General features: G+C 46.9%; 1 protein-coding gene across 3 annotated transcripts in view; it reads left to right on the top strand.

Annotated features, from left to right (window-relative positions):
• Positions 1–27,856, top strand: part of ABTB3 (ankyrin repeat and BTB domain containing 3) — a 301,083-nt gene that overhangs the window by 247,622 nt on the left and 25,605 nt on the right. For all 3 annotated transcript variants that reach the window (XM_063075203.1, XM_063075204.1, XM_063075205.1), the window contains 7 exons: positions 9,992–10,157; positions 12,217–12,306; positions 14,433–14,534; positions 16,464–16,557; positions 16,674–16,809; positions 17,523–17,743; positions 19,267–19,445. In XM_063075203.1, coding sequence (XP_062931273.1) covers positions 9,992–10,157; positions 12,217–12,306; positions 14,433–14,534; positions 16,464–16,557; positions 16,674–16,809; positions 17,523–17,743; positions 19,267–19,445 — 988 coding nt within the window. The remainder of the gene's footprint in view (positions 1–9,991; positions 10,158–12,216; positions 12,307–14,432; positions 14,535–16,463; positions 16,558–16,673; positions 16,810–17,522; positions 17,744–19,266; positions 19,446–27,856) is intronic.

Below are 27,856 nucleotides of genomic sequence, written 5' to 3'. Positions count from 1 at the left end.
CTTCCTTTTAAGCAGGTGACATAGACAGTGGTGTACTGATGAATATCTAACAACCAGCTTTCCCAGGAAAGCAAGAGGAGATGTGCTTTTTAGTGTCTGCCAATTTCTGTGGTGTAAATACTCCTACTATGGCTAATTTCAGTTAACAGTGAGATGTCACTGAACACAGAGTGGGGAAGATGGACATAACTGGCTTTCATGAGCCACCACTGGACACGGAAGTTACCTGCATCCCTTCTGCTCATGTTCTGTTGATGGGATCTTAATCACATGGCTGCAGCTAGCCACACAGAGTCTGAGAAACGTATCCGTAGCCGGGTGCCCAGGTGCCCAGCCGCCCAGCCAGAACTCAGGGCAGGCGATTCTGTATTACTGTAAGGGAGAAGTAGAGAATGGATGCTGGGGACAGTTAGCCTCTTTGCCACTCATTCTTTCCCAGGTGGTCTTCTTGGCCACAGTAATGTGTTTGCATGAAATAAGAGCAAAAACAGAGAAGATAAATGTTTGGATAGAGTAGGGGAGAAAAGCTATTGCATAGTAAAGAATGGTACATGAAAAACCAGAAAACATGATAAACTCGGGGAACATCCATGCTTGGAGGCACCCAATAAGGAGACTAAAGCTGTCAGAAGAAATGTGATTTGTCCAAGGTCACACAGCTAATGGGTGATATGGCCATGACATGACCACATTCATCAGAGTCCTTGTCCCAGTCCTACTCCTGCCTTACCAGTTGCTTTTGGGACTGTTCTTTAGGGCCTAGGTGGCCCTCTTTCCTGGCTGAGTCTGGCCTCAGAATCATCCTCAAAACCACACTCCAATCAGCCATACCAATGAGTCAGAGTCGACACGTGAGATGACTTCTCTTTGCCCTCCTTGATTTAGGTGTTGTGTCAGGGCCACCATGAGGTTCCCCAGAGATCATGAAGAGGTACTGGGGTGTTGATCGTCTGGAATGTTTCTCCTTCATTGCAGATGGCTGCCATAGGTCATCTAGAAATTTGCAGTCCAAACCAGTGTTACACATCCCACTCCTCTGGGTGCATATCCACATTCAAACAGTGCCCAGCAGAGCGAGAACAGACTCATGTACATGATGTAGCTCAGTGCTCACAAAAACCTTAACCCATCCACACTGTTCTCCCATTTTATAGATGAAAAAGTGGAAGTACAGCCACAGACAGGGTGACTGGCCCAAAGTGACACAGCAAGGAAATATGCTGTGTCCACATATATTCAACATCAGTACCTTCAGGAAGTCCCTGCGTATCCAGACAAATGAAATCAGCATTTTTGCCTACTCCTGGATAGCATAAATCTCTCTGTTATATCCACAGAGAAATAGGAAAGGCTGGTGACTTGGTCCTTAATTATTACCTGGAGTTAGTGTTGTACTCTCATTTTTCTGTCTAGGTACCCTCACTTCAACTATGTGGTTACCTGTGTAACCAGACAGCTGGCTTAACATGCTTCCCCATGGCCACCTTGTGAGGACAGGGCCCATGTCTGACTCATTTGCTGCCAGACCCCAGCACCTGACCCAGTACCTGGCCAGACACTGGCATTCAATAAATAGGAAAGTATGAATGAATGAATCATGGCAGTTCTCTCAGACTCCGAGCTTCTCCAGGGCAGAAATCACATGCTATGGGCCTCTCTGTGTCCACATCGCATGGCACAGAGTAGCATTCAATGATGTTGAGTTCTGTGGAATCAGCCCAGGACAGAGTGTGGGAACTCCCACACAAACACAAGTCTTACTTAAGCCTGGACTTGGGGATGAGACAGATCTGGGTTGAAATTGAGGTATAAGGAGCTGAGTGACTAGAGGGCAAGATATGTAACTCCTCTGAGTTCTGTTTCCTCCTCTGTAAAATGGGCACACTAAAACTTGGCTTTTGGGGTTCCTGTGAGGGTATAAGCAAGACGTCAGCGTGGGCTCAAGAATCAGGCTGCCTGGGTTGCACCCCAGCTCCATCCCCACGAGCGGCGTGACCTTGAGCACATGATATATAACCTTGGTGCCTCAGTTTTCTCCTCTGTAAAATGAGAGTAACAGTGCCCAGTTGATGTGGTTATTTTGAAGATTAAGCGAGCTTTATATGTGAAATGCTTAGCAAATGCAAGGCTATCTATAAATGCCAGTTGTTGTTCTATCAGCTAGTGTGTACGGGAAGCTGTCTGTAAATGTTTGCTCTGTCTTTGATTATTGTTATCTGTGCTCTCTTCCAAGACAACTCACTGACTGCTGGCCTGGAGAGCCATGTTGTAACCCCAATCATTGGGTTGTGGGGGCCAAAGCAGCAGAGTGGGACTGCATCCCCTCACAGTAGCCAAACACCTCAGCCTCCGTCCTGCAATGGTGGGCTTCGGGCACCTTCCACGTGAGCAGGGAAAGTGGCTTCTCCACTCCCGTGACCCCTAGACAGGCCCCTGGCTGCTGCCCCTGAGAGGGACCGTGGAAGTTGCTCTGTCGCACTTTGCCAGCCTGCTGGTGAGACCCAGATGAGTGAGAACAGGAACACGTGGACAGGGACATGAAAAGCCATGGGAGCAACAGCAGAGCTCTTGTGAGGCCCAGCAGTGAGAAGCCAGGCGAGGGCAGGGCTCAGAGGGGCCAGACTCCGGAACAGTGGGAAAAGGCCTTGGCAACCAGGAAATATCTGCCCCAGGACTGGAGGATTGTGTGGGTGGAGGATGGAGATTGGACCTGCAACTACAAAATCATAGTAATGAGCATGCAGTCCATGTATTGGGCAGTTATTTTCATCACACACTGTGCTGAGTGGTTCAAAAGTATTTTCTCTTTTAAACCTCATTACAGATCAGGACAGTGAGTAGTAGTATTTTTATCCCTGTCTTGCAGATGAGGAAACTGAGGCTTAGAGAGGTTGTTACCTACCCAAGTCTCCATAGCAAGTAAGAAGCAGAACTGGGATAGGGACTCTGGTCTTAGGCACAGACTTTGGTGTCAGACACTCAGATCTGCGCCTTAATTTCTTTGCCAGTAGAATGGGAATAATAATAATAATCTCCTTCCAAGAGAGGATCAATTGAAGTGGCAGAAATTAAGCACTTAGCACAGTGCCTGGCACGGGCACATAATAAGCATGCAGTAACTAGTGGCTTTGTTATTACTGATCATGGTCGTCGGGCTGTTTGGGCCTTTTGGGGTACAGATTCCAGAGTCATGGTATAAGGAATCCTTTTGGAAGCCTATGCTTCCAAACTGCAGCAGCCCTGTGTTTGGCAACACATCACTAAGATCTGGGCCGTACTGCATGATTAGTGAGACAGATTCTGCAGCTAGACTGGACTCGAATCCTGACTCCTACTTGTTAGCTGTGTGACAATGAGCAATTTAATTAACCTCTCTGTGTCCCATTTTCCTTATCTGCAAAATAGATTAAAAATAATAATGCCTCTCTCATAAAGTTCCTGTGAGAATTAAACAAGTTAATATTTGTGAAAAGCTTATAATATACCTGGTACATAGTGAGTGCTCTGTAACTATTTGTTAAATAGTAAAACATACAAAATAATGTAGTGTCCCCACTTTACATATGAGAAAACTCAGTGAGATGAAGTAATCTTTGTAGGGTTACCCAATTAGTGCCGGCAGAGCCAAGACATTAGCCTGGGCAGTCTGGTTTCCCCTCCTCTGTCATCACTTAAAATTTGCTTGCAAAACTATGCTGGACTGGGATGGCAGCCTTTTGGGGGCCAGGGTTTCCCCGTTGGGGAAAGGATTGCCTTGATTATGGTAGTATTTGTTAGACAGTGTGTCTAATTTGAAACCTTAAAAGAACTTTGACTTTGTTTTCTTTAGTTTCTGAGTCTCTGTATGTCCTTCTTCCAAATACAGGATATTTTTTCCAAACAGTCTGCACCTTGCTCTGTCATTTATAATAATGATTATGATATGAGATCCCTAACACTTAATGAGGGCTATGTGCTAAGCACTGTACTCTTCTAAGTCCTGTGCATGGATTAGTTCATTGAATCCTCATCCAAAATCCTGTGAGGAAGGTATTATTATTATCAAACTCATTTTACAGATGAGAAAACCAAACAACCAAGTGGTTAAGTAACCGACCCCGAGATCACACAGCCATTAAGTAGCAGAGCTGGGATTTGAACCCAGGTAGTGAAACACCAGAGCTCATGCTAATAACTTCTATGCTAGCTTTAAAAAATAATAAATGCACAAATGTGCCTGGGGCCTCACCACTTTGCATCTGTCACTCGGAATGCATTGAGAGATCAGCAGAGTGCAGTAACTCCCCGCCTCAGTGCCACCTCCTCAGTGCCACCTCCTTCCCAGGAAGAGAAGGCAGTGCGGTCATTAGCTGTCCTTAGCCCTGCAGACCTCCCAGAACACATCTTTCTGAAGTCACATCCCTGAAGTAGTGGAAGATATTGAGCCAGTCTCTCAGGGCTAGGGCGCTTGAGAAATCAGAGAGATTGACCACCTCGGTAACCAATCTCCTAACTAAATTGTCCACCTCGGTAGCCAATCTCTTAACTAGATTGACCAGGTTTTTTATTGCATCATTGAAAGCCACTCAAAGGGAAAACCACAAAGTTGGTCGCCTTCTAGTAAAGCCCCAGGCAACTAGCTTAATAGATTTCTGCATAAATAAGTCAGGCACTTAGGAGGGCATACTCATTTGTCCAGGCCACAGGGGGACGTGTTGGTTTACAGCAATGGAGATCCTTCAGGAACTTTGCAGAAAGATTAAATCGAGCTCTGAGCCATATCTACAGGAATGCTGCAGGAATGTTTTTTGGCAGAGTTAAATTTTCTGACAAACTGGATTAAACAGAAAGCCATGTTTTCACAGACTTTCATGGAAAATATTTCTTACCTGCTTTAGCTTGGTTTGCCTGACTTAGCTGGTAAGGTTTAGTAACCAGAACCATTATTTATTTTGTGTGACCATGGCATTCTTGATAAACAGATGCTTCCTGAGACCCGCTCTCAAGAATGAAGGGCCCCAAGACCACACAAGGTGAAAGGAGAGTCTCTTCAATAAATGGTGCTGGGAAACTGGATGCATATGCAGAAGAATGAAATTAGAATTTTATCTCACACCATATACAAAAGTCAACTCAAAATGGATTAAAAACTTAAATGTGAGACCTGAAAGTGTATAACTACTAGAAGAAAACAGAGGAAAAGCTCCACGACATTGGTGTGGGCAATGATTTTTTGTACATGACCCCAAAAGCACAGGAAACAAAAGCAAAAATAGACAAATGAGATTGCATCAAATTAAAAAGCTTCTGCACAGCAAAGAAAACAATCAACAGAATAAAGAGACAACCTACAGAATAGGAGAAAGTATTTGCAAACCATACATCTGATAAGGGCGTCAATATCAAAATATACAAGGAACTCAAAATACTCAATAGAAAGACGACTAATAACCCAATTAAAAATGAGACAGGTGAAATAGACCTGGAGAGGAGGTGCGTAGGACAGGAGAGGGGCATGCTGTCATTTGGATGGACTGTTCAAAGGCCTCCTTTGGACATGACGTTGAAGCTTACACTTGAAGGATGAGAAGGTGCCAGCACCGTGAAGAGCCAGGAGTAGGGCCTTTCAGGGAGAAGGAACAGTAGGAGCAAAGTCCTCAAGGTCGGAAGGACGTGGCCTGTTGGAAGGACAGAAGAAAGAGGAGAGTTGCTGGTGCAGAGAGAAGGAGGGCAGGAAGTTGGGGAGCGGGGCAGGGCCCAGCGCCTGCAGGCCATGTGTGGGGAGAAGGATTTTACCCTCACTACACTGGAAGGCATCGAATGATTTTAAGCAGGGACATAACATGGTCCTGTTTATGTTTTAAGCTCACTCTGACCTTGTATAAGAGACTGCTTTGGATGGGGGGAAGCCCAGTTAGGAGGCCATGTAATAGTCTAGGCAAGCGATGGATGCTGTTGAGACCAGGGTAGAGGCAGCAGAGATGCAGACATGTGGATGGATTTAGAACTTGGGATTCGCGTGGCAAAATCAGCAGCTGATAGAATGGACATGGGCGTGAGACAAGGTTCTGGCCTGAGCACCTGGGTGGACAATGATGCCATTTACTGAGATGGGATAACTGAGGGACAAGTTTGGAGGGTGGAAGATGGATGAGTTAATAGAAAGTTCCATTTTGGACATGCTAAAGTGGAGGGTCTGAGAGTCATCGAGAGATGAACTCAAGTAGGCAGTTGTATAGGTGGATACATTGGCATGATGGAGAAGTCCAGGTCCCGCTGAGGGGGGCAGGCTGGGGTGTCAGGTCACCCTGGTCAAATCCTGGCTCACCACTGATCAGCTCTGTGACTTGGGCAGTTCCCCTACCTCGGTTTCTGCATCTTGGGAATGGGGGACCTAACAACACCTACATCAAGGGCTTGTTGTGATTATTGTTTAGTTAATACATGGAAAGAACATAGATTTCAGTACTAAATATCCAGTAAACATCAGCTTCCTGTAATAACAATTAGCACCTTAGCTACAGCAATTTTCTTGCCATTTGTCTCTTTCTAATTAAAATCAAGGGCCTCAGTAGCTGGTAAACACTTCTGCTGTTGCTCTTGAAATTATTGGTTTATGAAACTGTGAGCTCTGTGAACATGGCATCTGTGTCTCCCTCCTCCATAGTCCCAGCACGGAGCCCAGCAAACAGTAGGTGCTCAGTAATGTTTATCCAGTCACACGGAATACAGCTTGACTGCAGAAGAAAAATGCTTATTTGAATGAGTCCATCAAGCATGAAGAATATCAGAAGGGACATAGACACAGACAAGAGAAAGGAGACTACAATGGGTGTTTTTCAGTGACAGTGATAATTTACAGCATCTTTGCTCACAAGACAGGAGCTCTTGATTTCACAAAGCAACCTCTTCCAGAATTGGATAGCAGTCTGTTAAAAGAAAGGTTTTCCCTGCAACGAGTCCAATCTGATACCTCCCTGAGATTTACACACACACTCAATCAAGGGCCCAGACACTTCAGTATAACACATGCAGACCCCACCCTTGCCTCTCCCAGAGCCTCTGTGGTGTATGCCCAGGACCTTGTCCTGTTACTTTTACCCACTTCCCTCTGTCCTATTCATTTTGCCTGAAGCTTCTTTCTTAACCATTTTTCGGGACCATTTGTCCCTTAGATAAAGCCCACAGCCACACCAAGGGTCACCCCTTTTTCCTTTGGAGTTAGATACTGTTTACATTTCGGAGGGATCCATGGTTTCTACTCATTTTCTTTCTGGGCCACCCGGTAGGTAGCTCTGCCCTTTCCCAGATAAAAAAACAGGACACCCGGTTAAATTTCAATTTCAGGTAAACAATAGGTAATGTTTTTAGTATAAGTATGTCCCATGAAATATTTGCTAAGTATTTTTATTTGCTAAATCTGGCAAACCTAGCTGCAGGAGACCCAAGCTGGAAGCCCCCGTGAGCTGGGCCAAGAAGCACTATGGCACAGCATTCCTTCTGTGCCCTACAAGTTCCTATCTTAGATGCTGATGCCATGGTCTAAAGCCAGGCTTGTGTCCTTCAATCCTCTCCCACTCCCAGGGAAGCTCTCTGTCTTCCCCAAAGATTCTCCCAACAGGTTGGAGTGGTCTTGACGGCCCCACCTGCCATGAAAAGGTCTTAATCTTGGAGTCCAGGTCCTGGTCAACTATGGGCCCCTAAATACCTTTCATTGTCCCTCCCAAGGCCATCCTACAAATAGGCCTTTGGAGGCCTGGCCTAACACCCAGGTCCTGAAGCAAGCTGATAGATCAGACCCAACGTCAACACCAGTCCTCTCTCTATGCTGCATCAGCTCCCCCTGGTGGCCAGAAGCAAACTCCTAGTGTCTAGCATCCAGAGCCCCAGCATCTCCTACCACTGGGTTCCTCTTCCAGAACAGCCGTCGGGCCAAGCTCCTCTGCCAGCCAGAGATGAATGATATGTCTGTCAGGAGCCCAGTGACAGGCCAAGTGCACACAATCCCATGCACTTCCTGAGGCTGTCTTCCTGGTTCACCACTGGGGGGCTCTCTCCAGATCCTAGCCTTACTGATGAACAAGAGTCTCAGTGGCATAAACATTCTGGAACAATAGCCCCTCTCATTTCCTCCAAAGTTAAAAATGGAGGTAGTTCCTTCCCGAACTTCACCCTTCCTTCTGCCACAAAGTGGGTTAGTTAGAAGCAGGAGCAGAACCAGGAATTCTGAGCACCTGTCTCCTTTTCCCAGCACCTGCCCTCTGAATTAGCAAACAGGGACTTTAAAGGGGTCTGGGACAGCTCTGACCCCAGATGACACAAGTATGCAGTCCACCCACCTCTGGCAAGGGCCACTGTCTGAGAAGCGGGCACCTGGCCACGGAGAAGACAGAGCCACACCTTCCGTTCCATCCCAGCAGCCACTGCCTTCACTCGGTCCCTTGTCACTTTATGCTTTGGCAGTGGCTTCTGACCACTCAGCTAGTTCATTTTGCACTAACATGTTTTCCTGCCTCCAGGGTTGGCTTCCCTCATACGCATCCTCCACTCTCTCCTAGGGTTGGCCATCCAAGCATACCACTCCCCTGCCTGCTTAAAAGCCTTCGTTGGCTTCTAAAAATAAAGGCTGAATCCTTACGGATTAAGTCAAAGGTCCTCTGTAATCTAGCCCCTGCCTACCTCACCATCCTCAGCTTCTGGCACCTTCTGCCATGAAGTTGATGCCCCAGAAACACTGACGCCTCCATAGTTACCCTCACACAGCCTGCCATTTCTCATCTCCATGCCTTGGCTCATATTGCCCTGCTGAAAGTTCTCCCACCCTCTCTTCTCCTGTCTCCTTACTTCAGGCACAGCTCAGCGCTCACCTCCACCAGGAAGCTGGATCTCCTAGGCTCTGTTGGGTGCAGCTTCCTTATCCTGCCACAACGCATTTGTCCTATAATAGAGCCTGTCTCTGATCCCTCTATCCTTGCACTTGCCACTTTGAATTATACCTACCTGTGACTGTGTCCTCTCCCCTTCCAGGCAGTGGGCCCCCAGGGCAGGGATGGTGACGTGTTTACCTTTGTGTTTTCAGCACCCAGAGCAGAGCTTGACACAGACAGTTGCTCAATAAATGTTTAGTGGTTTGATTTGATAATTGATTGATCAATTCACTGCAAGAAGGAAATAACACCCTTTACAAGTAGTTTGTATTACCTTCTTGATTCTGATGATTCTCTTCTCCACCTGTCCCCTAACCTCTTTCTCTATGCACCTGTCTGCCTGGCTGACAGTTTCCAATGCACCTTGCCATTTATGCTGTCATTTCATCTCACCGGTTCTCTGTCCTGCTTCTGTTTTGAATGTAGAGAATCCACCCATTCTGTGTTAACTCACATTTAACACCTCCATGTGCCGTGCACTGTCTGGAACTGAGATAGAGAGATCTACCTGGCGAGGTCCCTGCTCTCAGAAGTCCCAGCCTAGAGTGGGGGTTTAGGCAAGCAAATAGTAGGTGCTGTGATTTGGGGACAGGGGGACACTGTAGGTACGCAGGCTGGCTCTCCACACAGGCTATCTTCATTTAAATCCAAGCTCTACTGCTTGTGGACTGTGTGGCCTTGGGTAGGCCTCTTACCTGTATCTGTTTCCCCCTGGCTAAAAGAGGGGTAATGTTAATACTTACCTCTAGGGTTGTGTGGGAATGCAACAGATTAATTCACCTAAAGAGTTTAGCAGAGTGCCTAGCCCATAGTGAACATTCAGTAAATATTAGCCATTGTGACACTTAGTTCAGCATGCTGTGGGAGCGCACAGGAGAGACAAGACAGAACCACAGCAGTTCTAAAAGACAAAGGATCAAGAGCCATCAGGAGGCCATCATTTTAATTGGCGCCTAGGAGCAGGCGATTTACATGAAAGGCAAATGCAAAGCCCCATGGTGCTTCCTAAGGAGTGTGCTCTTTGGTCCTCAGGACAGTGTCTGGGGAAGCTGCTGCACCCACATGACCATTTCTCTCCTCCTTAGGGCCGACGACTGCTTCTGCGCTTCTCGGAAGCTGGATGCAGTGGCCATCGAAGCCAAGTTTAAGCAGGACCTGGGCTTCCGGATGCTGAACTGTGGGCGGACGGACCTGGTGAAGCAGGCGGTGTCTCTGCTGGGGCCTGATGGGATCAACACCACGAGCGAGCAGGTACAGGTCGGAGTGTCTGAACAGGCATCCCGCCTCCTCCACATGCACCACTCCATGGCGTGGCAGAGGCTCCCCCTGCTGGTGACTTAGGTTGCTTTTTTTTCTGGTTTTTAAAATATCTTATAAAAATAGTCTTGTTCATCTTTATAGAAGTAGCACATGATCATTGCAGCTGAAATGGAAAAGAGAGAAAAATAGGCCTATTCCAGAAAGGAAATAATGCCATCACCAGATAAACATCATTTATATTTAGTATGTGTCCTTCAACTCCTTTTTCCAGCTTGGTTGAAATTAGTTCTCTGCTTGTCTGTCTGTTTCTACACAAATCCAGGCAGATTTGACCAAACTTTTAGGGTATGTTTAAGATATGCAGAAGTCATCCTGCGGACCCTAGGAGATAGGTAGCCATCCCACAAACTCCTGAATCTGAGGTACAGTGTCCACCAATCAGGGAGTTACCTTGTGTGGGTGAAATGTCATGGACAGAGAAAACAAACAGCAGTTTTAAATGTGAGTCCCAGATAGAAAGTCACAAGGGACAGATGGGTCCACTTCTCACATGGGCAGCTCATGCATTGAGTTCCAGAGAGGGGATAGCAGGGACTATTTATTTAATTACAGCTAACAAGTTTCTTGAGCAATACCAAAGAGCCCTAATACACACACACACACACACACACACACACACACACACACACATTTTTTTTTTAACCCAGAGATTTATTAAATCTTGTGGGCTTTTTTTCCCCAATACTTTATATTAAAGATACTTGGCAATACTGTTAAATATTTTCTTTTTTTATCACTTCTAATGGCTACATAAAATGGTTATATTGCTTATTCATTAAACATACCTCAATTGTTGGACATTTAGGTTGTTTCTAATTACTCTTATTAATAATGCTGGGCTAAACATACTTACACAGGTCTTTGTTCAAATCTCTGATTATTTCATTAGGGAAATTCTTAAAAATGGAAATAGTGACTCTAATGCATCAGCCTTTCTTATGGTTCTCAATCTTACTTTCCCAGCAGCTTTCTTCTCTTTTACACACCCTCCAGCTATGTCAGTGTTCCCTGTTAACCTTCTGCTTATCTTTTGCCTGGTTTTCATTGGAACTTTACTGTTTTTCTTCTTTATTTAGAAGAGTTCTTTATATAGTAGGCACAGAACACTTTGTTATAATGTGACAAATATATCTCAATTTATTGTTTACCTTTTAATTTTGTTTATAATGTTTTCAATTTTATGTCCTCAACATAAATGATTTTCTCACTGATTTTCAGTGATATTCTTTTGTGATTTCTTCCATTACTTTTATGCCTAGAGACAGATCTAAACAAACTGGAAATGATTTTGATGTATAGAAATTATTTGGTGTGAGATAAGGCTCTAACTTGAATGTTAACCCAAATAGCCCCCTTTACACAGATCCATCCCTTCCTTTTGTTGGTTGTGGTGCTTTGCTTATAATAAGTAGGAGTCATGGGCAAATATGATATTCCCGAAGACCTCTCTTCATTTGCTTGCCTTTTGCTTGTAAACAATAGTGTCCAACCAGAACTCAGTGATGCAGAATGCCACATTTTCCAAGATAGCCAATTTCCCCTGATGCCTACCAGCAGTTTATACAGAGCAAAGATGACAGTTGTTATGTTGTGAAAGAGAAAATGTCAAGGAAACAGTGTTTACTAATTAGCGAGCTTAGGGCTGAGATTGCAGAATCCAGAAAGTTCCTAAAAGCCATAAGTTGAAAACAGCCACTTTTCTTAGCAAACACTCAGATTTGTTGCACCAAACAAGCAAAAATCCTCCAACTTAAGCAAAGATAAATGCCGAAAAGACAATGTAAGCTCCCTCTCGCCTGCATTTTGGTTTCCAAAATGTGGAGGGTTGAGACTTTGCAAGTCATAGGGCTGAACATTTGTTTTTGTCATGCTAGATTTTGAGCACAGGCATAGCCTCCTAAACACAAATACGATCTTCCATCTGTTTTCATCAACTGACCACAGTCACCTTATAAACATTCTCCGTTCTCTGGTTTTTAACTCACCGCAGGGCATGACCCCCCTGATGTATGCCTGCGTCCGTGGGGATGAGGCAATGGTTCAGATGCTGCTGGATGCCGGAGCTGACCTGAATGTGGAGGTGAGGGTGCACGGGGCTGGCAGTCCTGAAGGGAAGTCGAGCCAGAGAGGGGGGCTGCTTCTTCCTAGAGCCACCGCTGAGGGAGCCCACTTCAACAAACAGATCATTCCTCTGCCTTTTAGTTGCTGTGGCCCTGGTGAGACCACCTGACAGATTTTGTCCATCCGAGGCCCCAGCCCAACCAAACTCCAAGGAGCTACCCACATGTGTGTTTCGTTTTAAAACAACCAATGTAGCTGTAAGGAACACTGGCTTTTCCTTGGGTCAGCATTCCCAAGTGCCTGATTTGCACTGCCAATCCATTCCTCTGGGATAGGGCAGGAAAAGCTCTCCTGAGCCTCAACCCTTTGCCTCTGACTAAGACCAAGCAGAGGAAGCCCTAGCCCAGTCCCTTGAGCTATTTCCCTTCCCCAGATCCTCTGCCCTCCCCAACCAAATCCTAATTGGCTCACCTCATTGGCTAAATTGAAGGCTCTTAAAGCTAATCTCGAAGCTTCCCTGAGGCAGTGTGGTACAGTAGAAAGCACACACACACACGTGCACGCACACACACACACCAGGCTTTAGCACTTGACAGACTTGGGTTCAAGTTCTGAAACCACCACCATCGATGTGGCTTGCTTTTGTGCTTTGGCAAGTGTCCCCATCTGCAAAATTGGAGAATAATCGCACCCATCTCAGACAGCTATTGGAAGGAATAGATATGGAGAGTACCCTAGCACAGGTTTGGGACTTACTTAATACTAGTCTCTCCACCCCCACTTCAAGGCCCCTAGTAGGTGAAATCCCACTTTTTTGACCATGTTATATGCCTTCTGAGGACCCATGAATCCTGGCGGCCAGATATTGGCAGTCTCAGACACCAGAAAGATTGACATTCTGCAGTCATAACTCAGCAACCCTGGGAAACCTTTTTAGTTCAAAATTAGATGCCCTTGCAGTCTCAGTAGTGTGGTGTTTTGTTTTGTTTTTTTTAATTAATGAGTTTTATATTCATTAGAGAAAAGCTGACAGTAGACACAGTTTTGGATCCAGAACCATGCTGAGTCTTACACATTTCAAACATTTGGAGATTTTTTTCCCCCTGCTGTGAATCCCTAACCACCCTGCAGACCCCCGCAGGGCTCTGAGTCCTGGTGGGGTTCTCTGGTCCTCCTCTCTAGCCCATCCCATGGGTCTCAGCTCAGGGCCTTCGTCCGACAGGCGCTTGGTGAGCTGAACTACTCTGAATTAAGCAGGCATCAAGGTCACATGGCCCCAGGAATGTTTGGGATAAAAGCTGCATGTGGGTGCTAATCTTGCAAGACCCCAGCCTTCAGCTGCCCTGCTGCTTCTGTCTTGGCCTGGGGTATTTTGAGGCCCCCGTACTGAAAGGCCGATCTCAGATTGCTCATTTGTGATGTGTGCAGGGAAGGTTTCGTGCCTGCGTTACCAGTAGCACGAGGGTCATTATCAACCAGGAAGCAACAAAAGAGTGAAATGAGCATAGCATGGGGTGAGCTGTGAGCAGATGGGAAAGTTCCTCCATCAGATGAGTGATGCTCTCCACTGGTTTGAAAGCTCGAGGCAGACCTCCCTTTGCCTGGGGTTTGCCGCCACCGAGAATTTCTCTTAAAGGTGTGGATGGAATCATAGTGGTATCTCATGCTGTCTGACGTCCTATAGCTCTTGGAACCCCCACCCTCCCTTAATCACAAAGAAAAGAGACAGGCAGGGGAGTGGGCTTATTGTAACCACCACTGCAGCTTCTCTGAGGCACCTTAGAGGTGACTAGAAGTCATCCCTTCATTCTTTTCAGAGGAGAAGCAAAGGAGTCCTTATTATGCGTAGAGGACATAAAGTCACTGAGAAAGTTTCATATGGCCTTCCAATGGCTGTCTTTGGAGGATTGCTTTCGTCTCTGTTTTTATAAACACAAGCAGGACAGATGCCAGTTCTGATGACAGGTGTTTGGGGCATCCAGTAAGAGAAAATCCGTACCCTATATCATCAATACTTCCCAAAGCACCTTCCAGGGTGTCTTTTTGTGCATCTCTAACCCATGTGCCCAGCAACAGATAGGTCCAGTCTGCTAGCCTAAGTGTTGCTAAGGTCACATTTTGAAAATAACTTCAATTTGTTTATAGGTTGTCAGTACTCCTCATAAATATCCATCCATCCACCCCGAGACCCGCCATTGGACGGCTCTGACTTTTGCTGTGTTGCATGGACATATTCCTGTAGTTCAGGTATTAACGTATTTCCCTATCCACATCTGACTTTTAATTTTACCTCTTCCATAACGCAAATCTATACCTTTCCCAGCATGCATATTCCCTAAGAGATTCATATTGGTTAACTGCACTTAAATATATCATATTCGTATCATATGAATAAAAATATTATATGTAATGATCTATATGGCCTGGCTTTAACCAATATGAAATCATCATGTACCCACATGCAGCCTCACACAGAGAGTGGCAAACCTATGAAGTTCTTCCTGGTTGCTCTGGGGTGGGGCCTCCACTTTTATTTGTGGATTTGTTCATTTTGCTTGTCCTAACATGAACACAGGTCTTGGCTGGTGTTGATACCTTGAAACCTCCCCTTAGGTGCGACCCTGGTGTTTGCGTAGAATCTGGTGATTTCCAGCCAGTGGGAAGAAGCATCCAAGTCACCAAGGGCGTATTCCCAAATGATGTTTGCCTGGATCCCATTTCTTGAGAATGTGGTCCAGGAGGTCTAGAGTAGGGCTTTAGGATGTGTCTTCTGAAACAGCTCCAAGTATGGTGAAGTGTCCTCATCAGAGGTCCTTTGGGTATACAAGTGTGTATCACTTGCACTTTTTCTGGCTGTTGTAGAGTGGTGTTCAGTGAATAGCCATCCAGTACATTCTAGATCTTAAACGTGTAAAAGAGAGATCAGCCTCCAGGACCATGACCACACCTGGCCCCATAGTGAGTGCTGAGCTTCAGGTGCATCAGGAACTCACCTCCTTTTATTGGGTCTATACCTCTCAATTCTATGCTGAGCAGGGAATAGTATTGCAGGGACAGCTCAGCAATGTTGAATTTTACAGGAATCCTTTGTTGTTTCCCTGGTCACGGGAATCCTTAGGACAGATCCTTTCAGGAGACTGCATGTGTGACATCACACCGAGAGTGGCTTCTGCCACTCATGCTCAGTCTGCTCCTAGTAGAGAAATCTAAGAAAGGGGCCAGATGGTGATCTGGTGAACACAGATGCCATCCCTTAACATGCAGTGGCACCCCAGCCTTCAAATGAGGAATGGGAAAACTGGGCAGCCAAGCAAAGCCATACAGAAGTCAGGCCACCCCCTGCTGCAGGTGCAGTGAGTCATGGAATGCCAGGTAGGCAACTCCCACCTGGCCATGTCCTCAAGTAGCCCTAGGTGGGTAGTAAAGATGGCATTTTTTTTTTCCATTTTCCATTAGCAGTGCTAACAGCACATTCACTGTATGTGACATCCAGCATAGACACAATCTTTGCCTCCTTTAAGAAGCCTTGATATCTTAGAGAATGCACAGATTGGAATTATATGTTGCAAAATTTCTGGAAGCTCACTCTGCTGCTTTATTAACTAATCTTCCTGGCCAGAAAACTTAGCACTTGCTAAACTGTCCTCAGAGCCATCTAGGGTATTCTAGAAGGGATTCTTGCCCTGGTTGGCCAAGGGGGTCCCCAAAGTCCTTCAGAATTCTTGAGAGGCTATGGTTCTAAGAGACCACTCTAATACCCTCTGAGGCTACAACCGACCTAAGAAGGGTCACCCAACATTCTGGTGGCAAGGACTTTTAGCTGAGTGCTTCTAGACACTGTAATGTACATATAAATCCCCTGGACATCTTGTTACAATGCAGAGTCTCATTCAGTAGGTCTGGGGGTGTGCCTGAGAGTCAGCACTTCTAACAAGCTCCCAGGTGGGACTTACGTTGTGCATGGACCACACTCTGAGCAGTCCGGGGTTCTGGAAGATACGAGAGGCTTTCAGTTCATCCTCTGAGACACAATTACCCTCCAGCCCTGTGCACGCAGTCACTGACCCAGAGGGAGGGAAGAAGCATTGGCACCTCACTGGTTCCCACCAGTCTTGACTGACACCCACTCACAGTGCATGTCCCTTGAACATCTCAATGGCCATTCTTCCTTCACAGCTCCTCCTGGATGCTGGGGCCAAGGTGGAAGGCTCTGTGGAGCACGGCGAGGAGAATTACTCAGAAACGCCGCTCCAGCTCGCAGCCGCTGTCGGTAAGAGCTGCCGATTCTCACCCGGGCCAAGGATGTCCACCGCCCTGGCCCTGGATGTGCCTATGACTGTATCTTTGCTTTATTCTCTTATAAAACCCCCTTCTCTGGGCTTGCAGGAAATTTTGAGCTGGTTAGTTTGCTGTTGGAACGTGGTGCGGATCCCCTGATAGGAACCATGTACAGGAATGGAATTTCTACAACCCCCCAGGGTGATATGAACTCTTTCAGCCAGGCTGCAGCCCACGGACACAGGTAGGCTAGGATGGGCCAAAGCCACAAGGGCCCGAGTGGTGCTTGTTAAAAATGCAGATTCCCAGGCCTACCCAGACCCATTATATCTCTGGATGTGGGGCCCAGAGGCAGCGTGAGGTGGTCCGGGCCCCAGGCCTGGCCGGTGACCTTTACTGCCAGCTCTCTGCTAGCAGCCAACACCACGCAGTGCACATCTGCTCCGACCGGCCTGTCCTGTCCATTCCCAGCCAGCTTTCACCTCACAGAGAGACTTCACTCTGCCAGTTTGGGTCAGAGTACATTATGTCAGCTGTCACGAAGAAAGAAGAATTCATTAAAAAACAATAAAACCCCTCACGTTTGGTTACTTCCCTTTTAAGTTTCCTTCATAACTTACCTCATCAGATTTTATCACACATTATCCCAAGTAAAGCAAATTCACTGTGGAGGGAGTGCAGGCTAACAGTTAAAAGGGTGGAGTTCTAGAAACTTCTAGGTATTTGAGGAACTCAGCTCCAAGTTGCCCTCAAGGAAATAAGGCCAGTCATGCTCCCCCATCTCCTCCATCCCCCAAATGTAGCACCCATGGTCAGACCTCTAAAATTGCCATCCTGGAGTTGGTCCTGTCATTCCCCTGTCCCGAGTGGCCTCCCCGTTGCCACCCGCCTTGCCCCCACCTCAGCAAAGCCACTTCCATCTCTGAGTGTCTTCCTCTCTGGGTTTATGATTGACAGGAATGTGTTCCGCAAACTGCTCGCTCAGCCAGAGAAGGAGAAGAGTGATATCCTGTCCCTGGAGGAGATTCTGGCCGAGGGGACTGACCTGGCAGAGACAGCCCCGCCCCCTCTGTGTGCCAGCCGCAACAGCAAGGCCAAACTGAGGGCCCTGAGGGAGGCCATGTATCACAGCGCTGAGCATGGCTACGTGGATGTCACAATTGATATCAGGAGCATAGGTCAGTCTGGGCTCCCTCCCCTGCTGGGCACGGCGCTGCTGCCCAGCTCTAGGTCACCCACAAACACACGCACATGCACACATGTCCCAAGGGGGCCCAGGGAGCTTCTCCTTGCTGGTTGGAACACTTCCAGGCTAAGATACCCACATGGTCCCCATAGATAGCAGCATCCTGCCTGCCCCGAAGACCCATTCTCAGATCATCTGTCCTTGATTCCCAAACTCTGGACATTGGGTCAGGAACCCAGATCACCTGGGAGCTTGTCTGAATACAGATTGCCAGGCCCTACACCCAGAGGCTCTGCTGTCGAGGGTCTGGATGGATAAAGGCTGGAAATCTTTATATTTAACAATCATCCCAGGTGGTTCCCAGTGGTTAAGAATCGCTGCCTGAGAGCACCCATATCCAGGAAGCAGCAGCTGGGCAGCAACTAGGGTGAGGGCACCCTTCCCGAGCAGGACTCCTCCCACTGAGCTTCAGGGGGCAAAGCCACTCTCAGAAAAGTTAGGGTGCTCTTCCTTGAGTGAGCTAGCCCAGAGCCATCTGCTCTGAGCAGCCAGGGAATGAGGCTCTTCTAACCTTCACCAGTCGAGTGGCTTTAGCCTGGGCCTGGGTGCAGCGGGACCTAGCAATGGTCCCCAAACACAGGGTGTAGCAGATCGAAGCGGGCTGAGGGCTGATGAGAGGCCTCTGTAACGCTCTTCTGGAAACTGGCCTCTCTTGGGCATGGCTGTTTAGTACGTGGGACATTTATTTCATTGCCCTGAGAGCCTATTTTGCATGATTATGAAGCTCAAGACTCTGAATGGTCTACTTGTCATACAGTGTAGTCACACATGAGGAGAGAAGCAAATCACAGCAATCAGATGCTGGAGAGGCTTCTATTAAAGAAGGAAGCCCTGATGAAGTGCCTGCAGATGGAAATGTTGTTTTGCACAGGGGAGCAGCAGCAATCTCCTCCTGTGTCTTCGTAGTCAGATGTAAATATCCATCCTAGCCAGCGAGGTAGATGGTGGATTCCGCCAGTGGGTTTCACCAGCTCTAAGCTCTCATCTGGGCTTGGACGTGTCCCAGATCCTTGGGCACATGCAGTCTTTAACCCTGGCCAAGACTTTCTCTCCCTGGCCGTCTCTCTCCCCGTTAAGTAGAGGGGATGGAGACGATGAACTTAGAACTCAGAAGTATGTGATACGCATAAGTAGTATGCATAATGATTCAAATATTCTACACAGTGATCATATGTTGTAAAATGTAGCCCCTGGTAATATGCGTAGCATGCAGAGATGGACACCCATAGTTAAGGGAATGGGATTATGACCTTTAATTTCAACTTCTGCAAGTCTTTGAGGAAAAACCAACACTGGTTCTATTCATTGAACGTCAGTCCCTTGGTGTCATAATTTGGTAATGTCCTGGGGAAAGGCCAACTTCTGGATAAAAACATGCCTTCTCCTTTGGTTGTTTCTGCCTTCCCCTCTCCTTCCCTCCCCTCCCCCCTTCTCTGGCTCCTCTTCCCTTCCCAGGTGTCCCATGGACTCTGCACACATGGCTGGAGTCTTTGCGGATCGCCTTCCAGCAGCACCGCAGGCCTCTCATCCAGTGCTTGCTAAAGGAGTTTAAGACCATTCAGGAGGAAGAATACACGGAGGAGCTCATTACCCAAGGCCTGCCCCTGATGTTTGAGATCTTGAAAGCGAGCAAGGTATGAGGAGTTTGAGGCTGTTACAGTTGTTGGCAGAGAACAAGGTTCACAGATCTGAATGGTCCCTTAGCCTGATATGCCTTTCGGGTAGGACTGCTGCAGTCATAGCCACTGGTGGCAACGGTTCCCCAGCTGGTTAAAGCTAATGATCTGTGCAGTCACTTGTGGAGCAGCTGTTTTGCTGAGCACCCATTATGTCCCAAGGCACTTGGGCATGTGGGCAAATTAGATATCTTCTAACTCAAGAAACTTGCCCTAAAGCTGGGGAGATGCTACCAACACATGTGCCCCAATAGCATACAAGGCAGTTTATATAAAACAATGTTAAACTGGGCACTTAGAGGCCAGGCGACATGTGAGAGTTTTCAAGGGAGGAAAGGAAGGGTGGCCTTCTCTGAGATGCTGTGACTAGACCAGGTCTATATGGACATAGAATCAAGCAGGAGGAGGGAGATGGGAGAAGCTCCCTGGAGAAACAGAATGCAGACCCTGCCAGGTCTCTGGAAAGCCAGGCCCTGGGAGGAGGCTCTTCATGTAGACAGGGTCAGCTGAGCCTAGCTGTGACCCCTTGGGATTCACTCCTGCTGACTCCTACATTCCCAGCAAGGAAAATGCCTCAACCCCTTCCAGACATTACTCCAGCCTTTGAACTATTATGAGATTAATTCTTAAAAATCTCTTTAGGGTCATTCATTTGGAGAGTCTATAGACACTACAGTCCCTGCTGGTGGGCCACAAGGCCTTGTGTGTTTCCATGGAGAACATAGAGATGGATGGCCTTGAGGCCCTCTGCCAGCCACCGAGGTCAACAGCCAAAGGCAAGGGGAGGCCATGGGAGATGCCCCAGCATTGTGACCATAAGAAGCACCAGGGAGGACCAGTCTGCCTGAGAGGCTCTGAGGAGTTTGTGCCACCAACCATCACATACCCCAAGGGCTTCTCAGAGGGACATGAGGGACAGTGTGGCACAGCAGTTGAGAGCATGGGCTCTGGAGCCAAACTGCAGGGGTTCAGATCCTGGCTCTGCCACTTGCAAGCTTTATGGCCCCAGTCAAGCTACTTCACTTCTCCTGACTCAGGTTCCCCATCTGAAAATGAGGACAATCACTGTACTAACCTTTTAGGGTGGTTGTGAGGATAAAATGAGTCAATACCCCAATGTCCTTCTAATGATCCCCGACACATAATACATGCTTTGTAAGTGTCTATATCATAAAGATGGCCCAACCAGGGGATATAGAACTTCTAGTGCTTTCCAAAGGCTGTTCTATAGAAAACCACCCCCTCAGCAAAATATTGATGATATCAAAATATTGAACACTCCAGAAAAGCACAGGCACCAACCAGCTGCGAATACCAACCTGTGAACCAGTTGAAGGTCGGCTGGGGATAGATAGCATCAGATTATGCCAGTTTCTCTACTGCAGAGCCTTGAATACCCCAGTTCACAAAGGGAATTGAGTATCTCCCAAACTCACTGGAGCTCAGAACTCTTTTATAACGAACTATTTCATGACACAAATGAGGATTTTTCTAAAAGCCAAAATATATGTTTTATATTTTAGTGCATGCCAGGCACTGATCTAAGCCTGTTCTAAGGATTAACTCACTCACTACTCACAAGCAACTTCTGAAGGAGTTACTTTTCTTATCCCCACTTAACAGATGCACAGAGAGAGTGAATAACTTGCCCAGGGCACACAGTTGATAAGTGGCAGAGCTGGAATTGAACGCAGGCAGTTGGGCTTGAGCGCCAGCCCTCTTACCTCTTTGCCCCAGAACAGGCTTTGCAGAACTCGGGTCCTCCAGGACAGTGGAACCTGTGGAGTCTCAGGGGAAGTTTGCCTCTAACCAAAGGGTAGTGTGGGTTTCCCTGCTGGGCTGGGCTGATGCGCTGCCCATCAAGAGTTAAGAGGGCACACGGAGCTGCCTTCTCCAGAAGACAGGGATGCCCCTTGGGAAGGAAGCAACAAAGCAGCCCGTCTGCTGTTGTAGCACTGACCCTGGGGCCAAAGCACTGACCCTGGGTGCTCTCATTAGTGCCCATCCTTAGCCCTGCACCTCTGGGGCCCCTGCATACTGGATTTATGTTTGGTGTCAAGCCCAATGGGGGGGGACCCAAAACGGGAGCAGGTGTGCCAGCCCTCAGGTAATGAGCCTCAGCGAGCGCATGAAGAGTGAAACCTGCTGGAAGTATTTCAAAACCAAACTCCCCCGCACTGCCCCAACTTAACAATACATGAATAAAAAGGCATCTGCCTGAAATTACCTAAGAAACCATCTTAGTGAAAAACATTGCTAGGTCTGTTCCCAGGACCTGATATTCTATCATTTGGGGGGTTGGTTGGTTGGTTTTTTGTTTTTAGCTTTTCTTCAGGCTATACTGGGAATTCAAGAATTTACTGAGGCATCCTGTGTATTCAGTAAACCTAATATATGGATCCTTAAAGCTAACTTTACTTTGAAGTATGCCATACATTCGGATAAGTGCCCAGATCATGGCTATAGAGCATAATGGATATTCACAAGGTAAAAATACTGTACAATTAGCACCTAGACCAAGAAATAGAACATGAATAGCACCCCAATGTCCCCCTTGTGCTCCACTCAGCCACTGTCCCCCAAAGGGCTGCCACTCTCCTGACTTCTAATGCTGTACTTTATTTTACCTGGAGCCACAGCTCATCTAACCAGGACAGTTCATTGGATGGGAAATATTTCTCAGAACCTGACTCCATGAGTATGACCATCTTCAGGCTGCAACATACAGACTACCCTCAGCTATTGAGTGGGTGATGCTCCCATCATTATAGTCATTCCTTTGAAAATCAGACTGAGTTTTTCTGCAGAGGTAATTCTAGTACAACGTTCAGGTGCTCAGGTCAGCCCATGAATGCCTGTTTCACTCACAGTGTAATGAAATGGTGCTAATGGGAGCCCTAGGCTCCCAAGGGGCCGGGTGTTCGGTGGGCTGGCAGGGTCCGGGGAAACCCTCAACCGGTACTCCAGAGTGACAGCGAGAGAGTAGGGCAGGCCAGCATGGTGAGGGTGGGACAGGAGATCACCAAAAGCTATGACAGCAATAGCTGGGGGACAGGAAGAAGGAACGGGCCTCTTCCAGGAGATGTGGACTAGAGCCTGCTCCCTGGTAACTGAACTGATCGTCAAGGGTCGGGGAGCCAGAGATGGGGCACTGCAGCTCCTTGTCTGGAAGGGGCCATCCGGGAAGGATGGATGGCACCTTCCAGACCAGGGAGTGAGTCAGGGGGGAGGGGGACCCTACTGGTGAAATGTGGCATTACACATCACTCACACTGACGGAGCGGGGGCCAAGGAGAGACTCACTTCTGCAGCTGTACCGTGAAGTTAAGCATTCCCCAAGCACGGATGATATTCCTGTGATCAAAAGAAAACTGGAGACAGATGATGGCAGAGAGATTCAGAGAGTTGAGAAGACGTTCTCCTACTGCAAGATAATAGTGGTCATACATCACTGGCCAGCATTGTTCCTCCTCTGTCCACTGAAGGATTCCTGTTCAAGTCATGTCTGCTGTACCATATGAACAAATATCTGATTTTATCAGAGTAATAGATAAGAATATAAAATTATCATAAGTAAAGTCACGTCATGATCAACTCACAGAAATACAGCTGTCCTGTAAAGAAACATCAACCTCCTCCCATCCTTGATCTGTGCTCATTCATACCGTATTTGAAATCTGGTTGCAGATCTGCCTTTTTGCTCTTTTAAATTTTAACTTCAAAGGACTTCAGTTTCTCTAGACTTCCCCAGAAATAGAATAATACAGTCATTTTTTAAAATGCATCTGTTTAAAAGAGCTTCTGGTTCGTTCTTCCAACACATAATTCCTCTAGGCATTGATTCATTCAAGAGACAGTTATATATGCATATACTGAAACAATACACTGTACCCCACAAAAATGTACAAGCAAATGATAAAATAATATTTAAAGAAAGAGAGAGAGCTATGCGTGCTCACTGTGCTCCAGGCACTACAGTGGTGATGGGACAAGACATGTTTTTTATCCTCCTGGAGCTTACTGACAGCAAAAAACTAAATCAACACAAGAGTCAGAGCATGATAAATGCTATTTAAAAAATGAAATTGGACAATGATGTAGTCTCTGGGTGTGGGGCAGGTGAGGTCTAATTTAGACAGTATGGTCAGGAAGGTCTCCCTGAGAAGGTAGTATTTGAACGGCCACTTAAGTGAGGAAAAGCTCCCAGCCATGCAGAGACCTGGGACAAAAGCATTCCATGTGAGAGGACTGCAGGTGCTAAGGCTCTTAGTAGGAACACGCTTCATGTGTTGGGGCAACCAGAAGAGGGCAATGTGGCTGGAGCATAGGAAAAAGAGCAAGAGATAAAAATCAGATTGCATAGGGCCAAGGGAAGTTTGGATTTTCCTCTGTATGCAATGAATGGAGGTTTTAGACAGGGGCCAGGTGTGATCTATGTTGTTTTTTCTTATGGTTTATACATTTTTTAAATTTAACTAAACTTTTTATTTTGAGGTCATTGTAGATTCATGCAGTTGAAAGAAATAATACACAGAGATCCCGTGTACCCTTTACTCGGAGGGTCTCATTGGGGGAAACTGAGATCCCCTGTGTAAAGAGTACACAGGATCTCAGTTGTCCCCAATGGCAACATGTTGCAAAACTACAGTAAAATATGTATCACAACCAAGATATTGACATGATACAGTCAAGATGCAGAAAATTTCCATCACCACAAGGATCCCTCATGTTGCCTTTTTATTAGCCACACACACTTCCCTCCTGTCCCCACCCCTCTCCATTTCTCTAATTTTGTCATTTCAAGAATGTGACTTAAATGGAATCATACAGTATGTAATTTGGGGGATTGGATTTTTTTTCACTCAGAATAATTCTCTGAACATCATCTAGGTCACCTGTATCCGTAGCTTGCTCCTTCTCATTGCTGAGTAGTATTCCATGGTATGGATGTCCCACAGTGTGCTTAAGCCCTCAACTGCTGAACGACATCTGAGTTGTTCCAGTGTGGGGCTATTAGGAATAAGGCCGTTATAAACATTTGTGCACAGGTTTTTGTGTGAATATAAGTCTTCATTTCTCTGGGATAGATGCCTAGTAGTGCAACTGTAGGTTGTATGGTGAGTGTATATTCGGTTTTAAAGCCATGGCCAAATTGACTTCCAGTTTATCGTTTTACATTCCCACCAGCAAAGTCTGAGTGATCCAGTTTCTCCTCATCCTCGCTGTTTGGTGTTGTCACTGTTTTTCGTGTTAGCTGTTCTGACAGGTGTGTAGCGATGTCTCACTGTGGTCTGCATTCGCATTTCCCTGAATGGCTAATGATGTTGGACATAGTTGCATGTGCTTGTTCACCGTCTGTACATTCTCTTCAGTGACATGTCTTCTGCCTGTGTTCTAATTGAATTGTTTGCTTTTTGATTGTTTAATTTAACGGGTTCTTTATATATTCTAGATACTGGCCCTTTGTCGGATGTGTGATTTGCAAACATTTCCTCCCACTCTGTAGTTTGTGTTTTCATCCTTTGTCATCTCTTTATTCATTCACTTTGAGATCTTCCTGGTCCTTGGTATTATGAGGGGTTTTCAATGCAGACCTGGGCATAGACCTTCTGCGTTAGCTGACTTTCTTTGATGCTGCTCTGACAGGGGAAGGGTGGCTGACACCTTGTCACTGCCAGGTGGAGGTAGAAGTCCAGGTTCCCCACTCGGCTTCTGTTGACACCTCCATTGAGGTGTCATTCCTCATAATTGTTGGGGTGGTTAGGTATTCTGGCTCCCACATGGTCTTCTCTGACACCGTGGTGGGGGTGCCTTAGTACCACTGGGCAGTGGTGAAGTCTGACCCTCCACTGACCTTCTCTGAAACCACCCCAGCAGGGAGTGAGAGGGACCCCTCATTACTGCTGGGTGGGAGTGGAGGTCAGGCTCCCACGTGGTCTCCACTGACACCAGGAAGAGGGTGCCTCGCTACTGGCTGGTGGGAATAAAAGTCCTGGCTCTCTACTTGACCTTCCCTGACACCACCTTGGCCAGGATTTGGGGAGTGTCTTGTAGTCTGGCGAGGGTGGAAATCTAGGCTCCCCACTTGACTTTCACTGGCAGGGGGGCGCACAATTTTTTCTCTAGTATTTGGCTGGAGTAGAGCAGCTGTTGTCTGCAAGTTTTCTGCCTTGCTAGGCTCCCCCTCTGGTCCTTTGGCTGGAGAGAGCAGGCTTTCGTTGAGATTTTTCTTTTTGTGTACATTCTGCTATCAGGATTTTTCCCAGATCTGGAAAAAGGACTACTTAAGGAAAGCATTAAGTAGATAAATTTGGTCTATGGAATTTATTTACTTGATCTTTTTCTTTAGATCAACTCACTTTCCCTTAAATTTGTTAAGAAAGGAAACGCTATATTACTACCATAAACAAAAAGTCTGCTTCACTTGCCATGAAGAGAAGGTATGTATTGAAGTAGATGCGTGACCACACAACCCCAGAGGCACACTCAGGCTGCGCTGGCCTTACTGGAATCCCCCCCGCCTCCACCTCCTCCAGGTGTTCCAGCAAGGAGGGGCTCGTTGCTCACAAGGCACCTGGCCTGCTGCACCAGGGAGGGGCCGTTGGAAAGGGTGACTCACTGTTGGCATGGATTGAGGCAGAGACCTTACCGTTGGTGTCCCCAGAAAGTGACAGTAATTCCACATTCTCTTGCTTCCGAGACACAGCTTTTTTCACATTTTAGCCTTTCTCAGTTTGAAGTGGGTTTTAAAATGGATGGGTACATTTAATGAAGTGAGGGGTTTTTTTTCTCTTCCTAAAAGCTGCCATTAATTTTATGACATTTGAGAGTCTAAAAGAAGAGTGATTAGCTTCTTTTCTATTTTCAAATAGGAAATTGCTATTTTAGGGGTTTAAAAAATGGACAAATATCAGCACTTACCTTTGGTTCAACTTAATAGTATATCGTGATGTTATATTTTTTAGCCCTCATAGCAACCTTGTTAAGCAGGTGTTTTTAATCCACTTAGGAAGAGAACATGAGGCCTAGAGAAGCTGAGTAGCTTTCCCAAGGTCACAGAGCTAGTGAGCCAGGAGCCAGGAGCCAGGACTGGGACCCAGCTCCATCTGACCCCTTTGTCCATATTTTTACCACCAAGTAAAAGCCCAGCCTGAGCCACCTATAAAGGGCATTGGGATTAATCCTAGTGCTCCTTTCAGAAGGACAGAAGGTATTTCTGCATCTCTTTAGGTGAGGGGTGAAGGGTCAAAGGAGGTGAGGAAAGATGTCAGCCCCCAAATCCACGGGAGTCCATCTCAGGAGAGTCTCCCGGTAACCGTGGTATTAAGAGTTTTGCTTCATTCCCCTTTAGTTCTGTGTGGCCACACAGTTCCAAGTCCAGAGGACCCAAGTTCATTCCGTGCACACACCCAGCCCTTTCCATGAGAGACCTGAATGTCAGGCATCCAGCAGCATGCCCATGACCACCACTAACCAGTGCTGATTCTCAGGCCTGACCGGACCCCCCAATCCCCCGTCCCCAGCACACCCCAGCCTCCCAGGGCAGACCCTGCATGTAGAGACTGGCCCACTGCCCTGTGATGTGAGACTGGTGGTGCCTTTGGCTTAAAAACATTGTGCTTAAATGTGCCACTCAGAGAAGAACAGGGCATCTGTCCCAGCACAACCCCGCCCCTGCTTCTAGAACAGAGTGAGCCTCAAGTATGCTGTCTTCAGGCTTTGGTCCAGAACTAACCAAACTGATAGGATGACCCATTTCACTGCCCCAGCCTGACCATCTAACCCAAAGAGTCTCAGCCCACCACAGTAGTTACGTGATCCTAAGGACGGCCACCCTCTCACGCCCAGAGGAGCCCTTCTGGAGTCCCGACTCACTCCGGGTGCCAGGTAACCAGAGGGAATTCCTCTAATGACCCCACCGCCAGGACGAGGAGCACTGCAGAGGGCACAGAGCAGACACCTCGACAAACACTTATGAGTTCAAGGATACGGGGGATCTTGGAAAAAGAAGCGACCAGAAAGCTTTGGAAAAGGCAGCGTCTTTGGTGCTGACACTGGGCAGAACACCGTGGTTCCTTTGCAGTGTTCGGTTCTCAGGGCCTAGCCGGTACCTGGCGTTTAGTAGATGCTCAACAAATACTTGAAGAATGAATTAATGAATAGATGGACATGTAGCTTAGTTCGTGGGGAGAATTTTACATTCTCTAAACATTTGGGGGATGAATGAATAAAATGTAGGCTACTGCTGGTGTCCACTTCAAGACTCGACCCTCTCTTGTGCCCTTTCTCTGCTAGCACTTTGATCATAATTATCATATTTCCTTGTTGGGCAGATTTTTAAAGTAGACTTTATTTTGTAGAAGTTTTAG

Source organism: Cynocephalus volans, chromosome 12 (assembly GCF_027409185.1).
Source record: "Cynocephalus volans isolate mCynVol1 chromosome 12, mCynVol1.pri, whole genome shotgun sequence".
Taxonomy (NCBI): domain Eukaryota; kingdom Metazoa; phylum Chordata; class Mammalia; order Dermoptera; family Cynocephalidae; genus Cynocephalus; species Cynocephalus volans.
This window is presented reverse-complemented; position numbering and strand designations above follow the sequence as displayed.